A 14,707-nucleotide genomic window follows, 5' to 3' on the forward strand; every position below is an offset into this window, starting at 1 on the left:
GAGCACTTTAAAATTTTCCTTTGCAGATAGACCCCATGACGTCAGTAGCAGGCGCCTGCAGGTAGGCTACATAACTACTCTATCGCCGCGACAATCCTGCTCTTGCGCCTGATAGTAGGCCATCTGGAATCGGAGACTATCGAAGGGGTTACTGGTCTGCACGCACCAAGGCCGTCGTCATGGATTTTCTCTGTACAGGTACATTTTTAAAATTCCCAACAAAGATGGGCAGGTGTCACTGAGGAGGGTTTTGCCGAACTGGCGGTCTCAGATGGACTCTCTTCGGTTTTATTCACACATGCGTCTATGTCGAATCCCCCGTGTTCACACCCCAGAAGGATACGCAATAGGACCACTAAAAAACCGTAAGCACCCTTATCTGCTTCTATCAAGTTCAAATTTTGACGAATGGATTTCAACGGTCCACAGCAATCATGCTTTCCTCCAAACTGGTGCGATAAGGTTGAGTGAATATACAGCCCCATAATATCCTTAGAGAAGGGTTTAAACGCCCGAAGGTTTCAGCAGTATCAAAGGTTGGGAAGAACTTCCTCCTGTTGCTGTCGAACTGCAAACTGTGTGGGAACAACGCCCCAAAGAAAAGTATCGTTACATTGACGCACTTTATGCTTCCCCCTGAGGCCTTTTCGTGCACATTCTGAGCGCAATGTGTCTGGAATGTTTTCCTTGGCCACTCATAAGAAAATCGCGTGTTTCAACGCTGGGCGTCGCGGTTATGGCCTTCATCTCAGAGGCTTCAAAAGATGGGGTTAAATGTGGGTAAGAGGGGGAGTGACCACGTTCCGGTCGTGTGATTAGTCCACGGCAACGTTTGCGAGAATTGTGGTGAAATTTGGTGGCATTAGTCCTCCAGATGACCTTCTGAGCTGTGGCCTTGCTGTTCGAAGTGTCGCAGGGCGTCACACTTTTGCGCCTTTACAGAGAAAGGCTGTACGCACCTTTTAGCCAAATTTCAAACTTAAGCGTCGCAATACGTGGAGTTACGAGGTTTCGAAAAAGTGATACTTTAATTCTGTTGTGCAGTGTTATTTTCAGTCAAACGAATCTTCCGAGATTATAACCTCTACAACTTGCGCAACCCGCCTTACCGCACTGCCTCGCAGTTCCACCATGTGTGTACTAAGGAGGCGTTCGATAGGAAAGCGTGGATGGAAGCTTTTCGATACATCAAAAAGAGCCATTCAAACAGTTATGGGTTCGTCAAAAACAATATTAAGGCTTGTTAAATCAGGAGCAACAGAATTCTCCTTTAACACAACACTGTGAGTGGAATTCGGTCTGGCAATCAGAGCAGCTACTCGATATCTACCGACCCAACTTGTTACTGTCTTTCATCGCCCATTTTTCACACGCTCTGCGTAATTTTCCCAAAAAACACTGTTATACGTAAGTTTCATAAATTTCTTTTCGAAATCGTTTTTTGCATTCACAAATTTTCTGACTTGCTCGCTCAAAGTTAGAAAGCGCTCGCGTCTGTGAAGGCCGTGCTAACCCACTGAAATAAAGTCTCGTAAATTCACTAAAATTCTCAAAACTTCCGGTAACGTTGCTTACGTCAAATCTCGTTATTTTTCGAAACACTCTCCTTCTCGGCGGAAGCAACGTACAACACTTTTACAAAATTACTCGGACGTCTAACCTCATGTTCTCATGTTACTGCCTCTGGCAGACAATGGCGAATAAATCTTTCTCCCTTCCAGAATGCGGCATCGTTCTCAATTCTGACTGGCTGGAACATGCTATAGCCAATCAGCTTCGTTGCTTTTTTGCTGACACCATGGTAACTTCCCTTCTTGACCAATACCCAGTCCCGAATTTACTTTTATCATTTGCCAAACTTAGTGCTTTGAAGGAAAAATAAACTTAATGTACTCACATCTTCACTAGTATTAAGAAAAGAGGGCAAGATTTGGGTTCTAGCCACTTAATGTTATGGATATCATACCGTGTGCGCGACACACTGCTCGATTACACAATACGATTCACACGCTCAATCATCATTAGCGTTCATTCGCTATTAACAGATCCCAAGAATATACTCCCACACTCACTCTGACAGCACGACAAATGAAAATAATAACGACAAATAAATGAATATAGTAATTACTGTTTGAAAACTAAAAAATTACGTAACTTTTACTGTTACAAACATAATACTGTCTAATTAACTGTGTATCATACAAGTGCTACTTTAAGTCATCCTCTGATTGATTTACAAAAATACTTTAGTATGTCAGGATGTAGCTTCTAATGGGAAGTTTTTCAGGTCGCTCTAAATATAACCGAAATTATTTCAGGTATTGTACTGAAACTCGTACAGAAGTTAACTATTGGTATTATCAAAAGCTACACAAAATTTCATCTCGATTGGTGTACGGTAAATGACTTTATTAATTCACGGGTCAGTGAGAGGTTTAAATGTACTGCAAGTGTACATGCATGTGACTGGGCCTGCAACCAACAAGCGCGCTCAGAGACGACAAGTGGCAAACTTGCCAGCGTGGAGATGCATTCAGTGCACAACCGCACCACTGAACAGCATAAGAAGCATCTCAAGGCTTCCTAACTTCCGAGGCATATTGCTGCGCCACAGCATCAGATATTAATATGAAAATGAGGAAAGAGTTCCCGAATGTGTACGTCTGGAGAATATCATTTTATTGCACTGATACGTAGAAATTGAGCGCCAGAAATATGGAGAAGGAGAAACTGGAATCAGTTAAAATACGGCAATAACGCAGAATGTTACAGATTAAGCGGACAGACAAAGTATGAGACGAATAAGTACTGGTTTGTGAAGCAAAAGTTCGTGGTAGACTCCTGCGGGAAGGAAGGGCGTATCACTGGGAGCTCTGCTGCAGCGTCAAGGAAGAGGCAACCTGATGCTGGAAAGTGATGTAAAAGAAGCGGTGGGGGGAGGGGGGGGGGGGAGGACGATAGTAGATACAGTCTGAGACTAGTATATGTAAAGCAACCTATAGAGGCTTAATTTATTACTTTTCTTACTTGTGCCGAAGCAGAAAATTATCCTAATTCTTCAACTGAAAATCGTTAAACGACCAGACCTGAAATAACGGATTTATCAGTAATCCATTTTAACAGACAAAGACAAAGAGGATGTTGAATGCAGAAGTTACACATAAATTAAGAGCTTAGGAAAAGATGCAGGCCACTATCGAACCAGTCAAAAGGCAGTTGACTTCAGAAAATAACGTTAGAGATTATTGTGTTCATATATTTGAATCATTAAATCAATAGTAGTGCTGTTGCCTGCCTACCTGCTCGGTTAGGAGAAGAATGTAAATAACAAATCAGTTTTATGAAATTGTGGTACTTCTGTGGAACCTGGCTGGAGGTTGTACTTCGCCTCTTATTTCTATTCCAATTTACAAACTTCATTTCTGGTTACGAAACCTCACAGACATCTTCCGTGAAACTGGTTGCATCGTATTTACTCAGTACCTTAAGAATAAATGAGAGAAAAAGATTAGACTGCCCATGAATTTAAACTGAAGTCATTACAAACGAGCTTCCAGTTATATTCTCTTGGTGTCCGTTAGTACTCGTTCTAGTTGTCGACATTATGATGAACTGTCACAGCCCCTTGTTTTCCGTCTTGTACACTTTAATCAACATTTTGAATACATTTCTCCTTAAAACACATCCAAACGATACGAAGACGAACTTACGACTCCAACTTGTCAAAATTTCACACCAAAGAACTTGCGACAAAAAGTAGTCAGTTCACATCACAGTCTACAGATTCTTACGGATGTTTGCATAATCAATAGTAATAATAATAATTTCAAATGTAATTTCAACAACAAAACTTCCGAAAAGAATAAATTACACAATTCTGAATGAAACACAGTTCAAACATACATTTTGTATTGATACATATGTGAACATGATGCAAATAATATTAAGGGTTTTAAAATATAAATATAAAAACTTGGAAGTGAAATTTGACTGATTTCTTGTAGTTTGTCAAATTGGGTATGGTGCTCTTCAGTAGACAATGAAAGTGTAACAGTTTAATTACAAAGTGCCAGAGGAATTCAGTGCTATGGTGCTCTGTTCACTTTCAGACTGAACTTGTTATTATTGTAAGTTCGCGAGTTTTCATGGCAAGAGTCAGTTTCCATAAAATTAGTCTGCGTTGTAGACCGCTCCATCTTGTAAAATATACCAACATTTCGCCCAGAACTGAAAGTGGCCGCTCTTAGGGTATGTACACTACTGGCCATTAAAATTGCTACACCACGAAGATGACGTGCTACAGACGCGAAATTTAACCGACAGGAAGAAAATGATGTGATATGCAAATGATTAGCTTTTCAGAGCATTCACACAAGGTTGGCGCCGGTGGCGACACCTACAACGTGTTGACATGAGGAAAGTTTCCAACCGATTTCTCAAACACAAACAGCAGTTGACCGCCGTTGCGTGGTGAAACGTTGTTGTGATGCCTCGTGTAAGGAGGAGAAATGCGTACCATCACGTTTCCGACTTTGATAAAGGTCGGATTGTAGCCTATCGCGATTGCAGTTTATCGTATTGCGACACTGCTGCTCGCGTTGGTCGAGATCCAATGTCTGTCAGCAGAATATGGAATCGGTGGGTTCAGGAGGGTAATACGGAACGCCGTACTGGATCCCAACGGCCTCGTATCACTAGCAGTCGAGATGACAGGCATCTTATCCGCACGGCTATAACGGATCGTGCAGCCACGTCTCGATCCATGAGGCGATGGGAACGTTTGCAAGACAACAACCATCTGCACGAACAGTTCAACGACGTATGCAGGAGCATGGACTATCAGCTCGGAGACCATGGCTGCGGTTACCCTTGACGCTGCGTCACAGACAGGAGCGCCTGCGATGGTGCACTCAACGACGAACCTGGGTGCACGAATGGCAAAACGTCATTGTTTCGGATGAATCCATGTTCTGTTTATAGCATCATGATGGTCGCATCCGTGTTTGGCGACATCGCGGTGAACGCACATTGGAAGCGTGTATTCGTCATCGCCATACTGGCGTATCACTCGGCGTGATGGTATACGTCTCGGTCACCTCTTGTTCGCATTGACGGCACTTTGAACAGTGGACGTTACATTTCAGATGAGTTAAGACCCCTGGATCTACCCTTCATTCGATCCCTGCGAAACCCTACATTTCAGCAGGATAATGCACGACCTCATGTTTGTAGGTCCTGCACGGGTCTTTCTGGATGCATATAATGTATTACTGCTGCCCTGGCCAGCACATTCTCCAGATCTCTCACCAAATGAAAACTTCTGGTCAATGGTTGCCGAGCAACTGGCTCGTCACAATACACCAGTCAGTACTCTTGATGAACTATGGTATCGTGTTGAAGCTGCATGGTCAGCTCTACGTGTTCACGGCATCTAAGCTCTGTTTGACTCAATGCCGAGGCGTATCAAGGCCGTTATTACGGCCAGAGGTGGTTGTTCTGGGTACTGATTTCTCAGGATCTATGGACCCAAATTGCGTGAAAACGTAATCACATGTCCGGTCTAGTGTAATATAGTTGTCCAATGAATACTCGTTTATCAACTGCATTTCTTCTTGGTGTAGCAATCTTAATGGCCAGTAGTGTAATACAACTACGGAGAAGAAATTCACTGTAGCCCCTACATATACTTGAAAGAAGTGTTAAGTAACAGTGTGTAAGAATTCATAGTTGTTTTGTCGCAATAGTATTACACACCCTGTACATCTTACAACACGACGGAGGTTGCTTTTGGTTTGAATGAGACTGACGCAAGTTCTGTTTCAGCGAGACAAGACCCGTGTGGTGTGTTGCAGGCTGCGAGGGCCGCAGCCCGCTGCTGCTGGGCAAGCTGAAGCGCTTCCTCAGCACGCTGGTGCAGTTCGGCTCCGACATCGGACCAGACACGGGAGACCGCGTGCGGGCGCTCGTCCTCTCCCTGGTGGTCAGTACACAGCGCACGTTTACGTCTCACAGGTGTATTTGCCTTAAACAGGGTGTGTCAGGAGGAAAGGTACATGCTTTCATCGGTGATAGTATTAGTGAGTCTCAGCGAAATACGTCAGAGGGCATACGCCCGAATGGTCTCCGAGACAGAACACATGGAATGTACATTGTTATTTATTGTCTGTATTACTCTGTGCTAGAAGAATGCTGAAGATTAGATGGGCAGATCACATAACTAATGAGAAGGTACTGAATAGCACTGGGGAGAAGAGAAATTTGTGGCACACCTTGATTAGAAGAAGGGATCGGTTGGTAGGACATGTTCTGAGGCAGCAAGGGATCACCAATTTAGTATTGGTGGGCAGCGTGGAGGGAGACCAAGAGATGAACAGACTAAGAAGGATGTAGATTGCAGAAGGTAATGGGAGATGAAGAAGCTCCCACAGGATAGAGTAGCATGGAGTGCTGCATCAGACCAGTCTCAGGACTGAAGACCATGAAACGCCCCTTTGAAAAGTTAATGAATTACTGTGCTGATAAACCTCTTACGTTATTTGATTTACAAACAGCTGAGCAAAACTGAACGTACTCAGACATTTCTCTCTTTACTTATTCTGATCATCACTAAACTGACACACAATATTTTAGCGCAACGCAATCTGACTTTCAATAATCCCTACAAACGAATGGCCGTGACTAACAATAACTTATACCTTTCATGAATTACTTACGTCACAAAAATCTTCGTTACTCGAACTACTGCAATACAGCGAGCGCCTATACTGCCAGCTAAATAAAAGATTCTAACTACTGGAGGCACTAACTAGTGACGGGCATAGTTAGCAAATGAAAGATTTTGATAAAGAACAAACAACGTATTTACCTTAATAATCTTCAAAAGTCATCATATATATTAGTTCATGATATCCAGTATTACAAATTTACTCTTTCTGATGGACACACGTCCAGATCTTCCGCTCTCAAATCTCTGCCAACTCTCTCCCCACATCCACCATTGCTGGCGGCTCACCTCCAACTGCGCAACGCTACGCGCTGTTCACATCCAACTGCCGAACATTACAATAGCGAATATTCCAACAATACAAACCAGCCACAGACTTCACACAGCACAGTCAGTGATTTTCATACAGAGCGTTCCGTGGCGTTACCAACATAAAAACCTAAACAGCCTACTTACAACCACAGCAACAACATTACTCAAACATTATCATTGTTTACAACGTACCACAGTAGTGTAGAGGAAGTTGAGACGAATAGTTTGATACAGGACACTTGTGGTCTATCGAGTCGGGAAACTACCTCAAACTGCCCTTCAAACACTACCTAAGATAAAGCGCATGCGCGTCGCGCGATATTTTCAATACCCTTAGGCTCTCTTCTCGAAAACTACAGGCCCTAGAGAGAAAAGTGTCTAGGACCTTAATGTATTTTAATTGTGTACTGTGACACGTTTTCACTGGAGGGTGCAGTTTTCGAGTTATTCAAGAAAAATGTACAAAAGTGATACTAAATTTGTTCTATCTCGGAAATCATTGGAAATAGGGCCTATGCCCATATGAAGTTTTTTTTCAGTATCACTAATGCTATCACCCTCAAAGCGTGTACTTTTCCTCCTGACTCACCTTGAATATATAAGAAAAATTCTGGCGCTCTTGTGATTACTTGATTACTTGAATACTAACAGTACAAAAACGTCTGTTACAAAATTTTGTCGCTTGCGTATTATTGCCATAAAACTGGCAACACCTAGATGTGTGTGATGTCCTTAGGTTAATTAGGTTAAAGTAGTTCTAAGTCTAGGGGACTGATGACCTCAGATGTTAAGTCCCTTAGTACTTAGAGCCATTTGAACCAAGTACAGACACATACGTACAAACTCACCTGTAAATGATTGCTGCTGTTGTAGACACTGGGCCCTGACCACCGTATTGTGACGTCGCAAGTAAGCTGAGCTGTTTTCTTATTTGCAGACCGGCGCTCTCACCGTGGAGGAGTTCCACTCGTCCCTACAGGAGGCTACCAACTTCCCGCTGCGGCCCTTCGTGGTGCCCTTCCTTAGGGCGCACCTTCCGCTGCTGCAAGCGCAGTTGGCAGCACTGGCCAGGACCGCTAAACAGGTGAGAAACCGCTTGCAGCGTTCCTGGGATGATTCTTCGGCGTTGGACCGGGTCCAGCCAGTGGACTCGTTTTTTATCACAACTTAAAAGCAGTTCCACATAAACTGTACAGTAGAGTAAGGAAATACGGTTGTATGGGTGCTAAATAGGAGACAGAACCCATGTTCTGTCAAATAAGAGTTTAACTTTACAACACGGCGGACATAACAATAATAAATTCTGGTACTACTCGTAGTTTGGCATTTAAAGAATACGTGTTTCTTTATTCATCGTAATTTTTTTACTGATAAAGGAAAAAAAGAAATTAATATTTGTGTAAAATGGCGCCACCAAAAAAATCGAAATCGAAAGGCATTTACGACGACATTTTGAGCTCTGTAAAGTGAAACTAGGTTATTGCAACAATGTAGATACGACCACTTTGCAGCTATTATTGAGGTTTCTAGATTTTAAAAAATCATTGTTTCAGAGTGCAATGCGAAAACAAGAAGTTTGGCAAATGTTTTTGATACGATAGAGCTAGATTGGTGATACCATTTCAATTAGTTTATTTGAAAATAAAATAAAACATCAAAAACAACAAGAAGTACTAGCTCTCTAAATGCTCCAGGCGGTCACTTTAGAAAAACGGTATACACCATATTAACTTTTCTGCTCTGGTAAACACACAGAATAATGTGACTACGCAATAAAATATTACGAACAACTGCAACTATTAGCCTTCTTTGAAGGCCATAGAATAGGGAACAAAGTAATTAACCAAGCCCTTTCAAGGTAATCAGTGTGTTTAAATACAATTTTTAAACAGCTGCGGTCGGTAGTTCTCCTTATTCCGCAACCAAGATGAGCTTAATTTTAACAAAAAATTGCATTTGTTAACTAGCAGTGACAGAGTTCAGATTAAATTACCACAACGAAGAACATCAGAATTTAACAATCTGCCTCAGGTGGCCAACAACGTTTTAAATGAGTTACCAGAACGTATCAACCGACGGTATACTGAAATATTTTGAAATTAGTCTCATAAAGTTTGAAAAGCATAGTATGTACTACAGAAATCACAAAGGTAAATCTTTACACGGAAAGTCACAAGGACTCTGCGGTGCCTCCGTTTAGTCCACGTAAGGTCGTCGACATGACGTGTAGTTTTAACTTCACTGGTTTGCGGTACTTTTACCTTTTATTCATCTGTCAACCAATCTGGGAGCATTCTGTTTTGTAAATGACAAACCATGTGAAGTTTTTCAATGTATTTATAATTTGTTCTCAAAACGACGACGGTACATATATGTGAACATATACGCAAAGGTATGTAAAAGTATTTGTAAAAAATTTGGATCATACCAAAAAATGGTTGTGTCTTGCGTAGATTACTGGTTACCTATTTTCTTTTCATACCGTTTAATACCAATCTGGAGATAACAGCACGTTTCTGTCAAAACTAGTTATTGGAATAAAATTCTTAAAATGAATCGATCTGGACTTTCGCAAAAAATAAATCTAAACAGAGATCACCCTAACAACATGTGTGAGTTAAAACGTAGAAAGTAACTCTTGAACAAAAACCTTTAGGAAGCAAAGCCCTCCACTGGGCTATCTTTTAAGATTTTAATTTCCATATCGACAGGAAGTGCAAAATGGCTGAGCAGGGATGGCTAGAGGACAAATGTAAGGATTTAGAGGCTTACCTCACTAGGGGTAAGATAGATACTGCCTACAGGGAAATTAAGGAGACCTTTGGAGAAAAGAGAGCCACTTGTATGAATATCAAGAGCTCAGATGGAAACCCAGTTCTAAACAAAGAAGTGAAAGCAGAAAGGTGGAAGGAGTATATAGAGGGTCTATACAAGGGCGATGTACTTGAGGACAATATTATGGAAATGGAAGAGGATGTAGATGAAGATGAAATGGGAAATACGATACTGCGTGAAGAGTTTGACAGAGCACTGAAAGACCTGAGTCGAAACAAGGCCCCGGGAATAGACAACATTCAATTAGAACTACTGACGGCCTTGGGAGAGCCAGTCCTGACAAAACTCTACCATCTGGTGAGCAAGATGTATGAGACAGGTGAAATACCCTCAGGCTTCAAGAATAATATAATAATTCCAATCCCAAAGAAAGCAGGTGTTGACAGATGTGAAAATTACCGAAATATCAGTGTAATAAGTCATAGCTGCAAAATACTAACGCGAATTTTTTACAGACGAATGGAAAAACTGGTAGAACCCAACCTCGGGGAAGATCAGTTTGGATTTCGTGGAAATGATGGAACACGTGAGGCAATACTGACCTTACGACTTATCTTAGAAGAAAGATCAAGGAAAGGCAAACATACGTTTATAGCATTTGTAGACTTAGAGAAAGCTTTTGACAATGTTGACTGGAATACTCTCTTTCAAATTCTGAAGGTGGCAGGGGTAAAACACAGGGAGCGAAAGGCTATTTACGATTTGTACAGAAACCAATTGGCAGTTATAAGAGTCGAGGAGCATGAAAGGGAAGCAGTGGTTGGGAAGGGAATGAAACAGGGTTGAAACCTCTCCCCGATGTCATTCAAAAAATGGCTCTGAGCACTATGCGACTCAACTTCTGAGGTCATCAGTCGCCTAGAACCTAGAACTAATTAAACCTAACTAACCTAAGGACATCACACACATCCATGCCCGAGGCAGGATTCGAACCTGCGACCGTAGCGGTCACGCGGTTCCAGACTGAAGCGCCTTTAACCGCACGGCCAGATGTCATTCAATCTGTATATTGAGTAAGCTGTAAAGGAAACAAAAGAAAAATTCGGAGCAGGTATTAAAAGCCATGGAGAAGAAATAAAAACTTTGAGGTTCGCCGATGACATTGTAAGTCTGTCAGAGACAGCAAAGGACCTGGAAGATGAACATCAACAAAAGCAAAACAAGGATAATGGAATGTAGTCGAATTAAGTCGGGTGATGCTGAGGGAATTAGATTAGGAAATGAGAGGCTTAAAGTAGTAAAGGAGTTTTGCTATTTGGGGAGCAAAATAACTGATGATGGTCGAAGTAGAGAGGATATAAAATGTAGACTGGCAATGGCAAGGAAAGCGTTTCTGAAGAAGAGAAATTTGTTAACATCGAGTATAGATTTAAGTCTCAGGAAGCCATTTCTGAAAGTATTTTTATGGAGTGTAGCCATGTATGGAAGTGAAACATGGGCGATAAATACACTCCTGGAAATTGAAATAAGAACACCGTGAATTCATTGTCCCAGGAAGGGGAAACTTTATTGACACATTCCTGGGGTCAGATACATCACATGATCACACTGACAGAACCACAGGCACATAGACACAGGCAACAGAGCATGCACAATGTCGGCACTAGTACAGTGTATATCCACATTTCGCAGCAATGCAGGCTGCTATTCTCCCATGGAGACGATCGTAGAGATGCTGGATGTAGTCCTGTGGAACGGCTTGCCATGCCATTTCCACCTGGCGCCTCGGTTGGACCAGCGTTCGTGCTGGACGTGCAGACCGCGTGAGACAACGCTTCATCCAGTCCCAAACATGCTCAATGGGGGACAGATCCGGAGATCTTGCTGGCCAGGGTAGTTGACTTACACCTTCTAGAGCACGTTGGGTGGCACGGGATACATGCGGACGTGCATTGTCCTGTTGAAACAGCAAGTTCCCTTGCCGGTCTAGGAATGGTAGAACGATGGGTTCGATGACGGTTTGGATGTACCGTGCACTATTCAGTGTCCCCTCGAGATCGCTCCCCACACCATGATGCCGGGTGTTGGCCCTGTGTGCCTCGGTCGTATGCAGTCCTGATTGTGGCGTTCACCTGCACGGCGCCAAACACGCATACGACCATCATTGGCACCAAGGCAGAAGCGACTCTCATCGCTGAAGACGACACGTCTCCATTCGTCCCTCCATTCACGCCTGTCGCGACACCACTGGAGGCGGGCTGCACGATGTTGGGGCGTGAGCGGAAGACGGCCTAACGGTGTGCGGGACCGTAGCCCAGCTTCATGGAGACGGTTGCGAATGGTCCTCGCCGATACCCCAGGAGTAACAGTGTCCCTAATTTGCTGGGAAGTGGCGGTGCGGTCCCCTACGGCACTGCGTAGGATCCTACGGTCTTGGCGTGCATCCGTGCGTCGCTGCGGTCCGGTCCCAGGTCGACGGGCACGTGCACCTTCCGCCGACCACTGGCGACAACATCGATGTACTGTGGAGACCTCACGCCCCACGTGTTGAGCAATTCGGCGGTACGTCCACCCGGCCTCCCGCATGCCCACTATACGCCCTCGCTCAAAGTCCGTCAACTGCACATACGGTTCACGTCCACGCTGTCGCGGCATGCTACCAGTGTTAAAGACTGCGATGGAGCTCCGTATGCCACGCCAAACTGGCTGACACTGACGGCGGCGGTGCACAAATGCTGCGCAGCTAGCGCCATTCGACGGCCAACACCGCGGTTCCTGGTGTGTCCACTGTGCCGTGCGTGTGATCATTGCTTGTACAGCCCTCTCGCAGTGTCCGGAGCAAGTATGGTGGGTCTGACACACCGGTGTCAATGTGTTATTTTTTCCATTTCCAGGAGTGTAGTTTGGTCAAGAAGAGAATATAAGCGTCCGCTGTTCGTCAGTCTTCGGCGGCTGGCGCGCTGCCAAGATAGCCTTGAGCCGCCTTATCGGCGGGGTCAAAGGTCACGGGCTCGGAGAGCTGACGTAACATGCTGTTGCATACTCTATGTCGACAGATTCTAGATGTACCCTTGTCCGGTTTTCAGCTACGCTACAGATCAATTTATTTATGAAAATACAAAGTACAATCTCCAACAAATTATACATATTCACATGTACCTTTACCTTTTAGCCATATAAATACAGTCTCATTTACAGATATCTTACGTCTATTACGTGTATACAAGGAAAAGGGTGGGGGTGACATATATGACACCGTCGCCGTGCAAGACAGACAATATATAAAACAATAGAAGACGTCGAAATGACAACATCTGCTGCCGACAAGAAGAAGAATCTGTCGCTGCACATTCACTACTAGATGGACCCGCTGTCTTCTGTGGATGTAGACTGAACTTCAGTATTGATCTGAACGATACGTTCTCCCATGGTAATGGTTGGCTAACCGTCGCAATTGTACGAGGTGGTACAGGCGTACCCAATGTATCGGGACTCGAAACCTTCATCGACCGTGACGTCATAGCCTACCGCACATACCACGTTTGTGAAAATGCAAATAAAGACTTTGGCAAATCATCATATATGTCACCCTCACCCTTTTCCTTGTATACACGTAATAGACGTAAGATATCTGTAAATGAGACTGTATTTATATGGATAAAAGGTAAAGGTACATGTGAATATGTAAAATTTGTTGGAGATTGTACTTTGTATTTTCATAAATAAATTGATCTGTAGCGTAGCTGAAAACCGGACAAGGGTACATCTAGAATCTGTCGACATAGAGTATGCAACAGCATGTTACGTCAGCTCTCCGAGCCCGTGACCTTTGACCCCGCCGATAAGGCGGCTCAAGGCTATCTTGGCAGCGCGCCAGCCGCCGAAGACTGACGAACAGCGGAAGAATGCTGAAGATTAGAGGGGTAGATCACATAGCTAACGAGGAGGTATTGAATAGAATTGGGGAGAAGAGGAGTTTGTGGCACAACTGGACTAGAAGAAGGGATCGGTTGGTAGGACATGTTCTGAGGCATCAAGGGATCACAAATTTAGCATTGGTGGGCAGCGTGGAGGGTAAAAATCGTAGAGGGAGACCAAGAGATGAATACACTAAGAAGATTCAGAAGGATGTAGGTTGCAGTAAGTACTGGGAGATGAAGAAGCTTGTACAGGATAGAGTAGCATGGAGAGCTGCATCAAACCAGTCACAGGACTGAAGACCTCAACAACAACGTAATGTCAGCGGCTGCCTGAAACACTTCAAAAATCTTTGATCTTTTAAATACTACTCCGATAAGCACACAGAATGAAACCTGAAGTTAGGATACAGAAAGCAGATCAAATATTTAATCTTGAGACAGTAAAAAAAAAAAAATAGAGGTTACACCAAAAGCAATCACCAAACGGCCATCAGCGTGAGCGGTCACAGGAAACAGTATGCAAGGTGCGTTGAATAATAATGCAACACATTTTTTTCTCTGCCAATTTCTGTTGAAAAATTGCGGAATTTGTTGTGGGACACCGTGGTATATCCCGCTTCAGCCCCTATAGTTTCGTGTAGTTCCGATAGGTGGCAGAGGTGTACGTAGTCTTTAAAATGACATCTGAAACGGAGATGCGTTGCAAGCAGAGCGCTGTCATTGAGATTCTTTCGGAGGAAACATGAGCATCGCTGATATTCATAGGCGCTTACAGAATGACAATAGAGACTTGGCAGCGAACAAAACCACGGTGAGTCGTTGGGCGAGTCATCCGTCACCCTTCACTGTGCATTGATTCAAAAAATGGTTCAAATGGCTCTGAGCACCATGGGACTTAACTTCTGAGGTCATCAGTCCCCTAGAACTTAGAACTACTTAAACCTAACTAACCTAAGGACAGCACACACATCCATGC

At 43.6% G+C, this 14,707-nt stretch overlaps 1 protein-coding gene across 1 annotated transcript in view; it reads left to right on the forward strand.

Annotated features, from left to right (window-relative positions):
* The window catches only part of LOC124620013 (protein CBFA2T3-like), a 194,950-nt gene that overhangs the window by 39,314 nt on the left and 140,929 nt on the right, over positions 1 to 14,707 (forward strand). Inside the window, exons 2-3 of the mRNA XM_047146679.1 lie at positions 5,853 to 5,980; positions 7,974 to 8,120. Of these exons, the coding sequence (XP_047002635.1) occupies positions 5,853 to 5,980; positions 7,974 to 8,120 (275 nt within the window). The remainder of the gene's footprint in view (positions 1 to 5,852; positions 5,981 to 7,973; positions 8,121 to 14,707) is intronic.

This window comes from Schistocerca americana, chromosome 6, assembly GCF_021461395.2.
Source record: "Schistocerca americana isolate TAMUIC-IGC-003095 chromosome 6, iqSchAmer2.1, whole genome shotgun sequence".
Taxonomy (NCBI): Eukaryota; Metazoa; Arthropoda; class Insecta; order Orthoptera; family Acrididae; genus Schistocerca; species Schistocerca americana.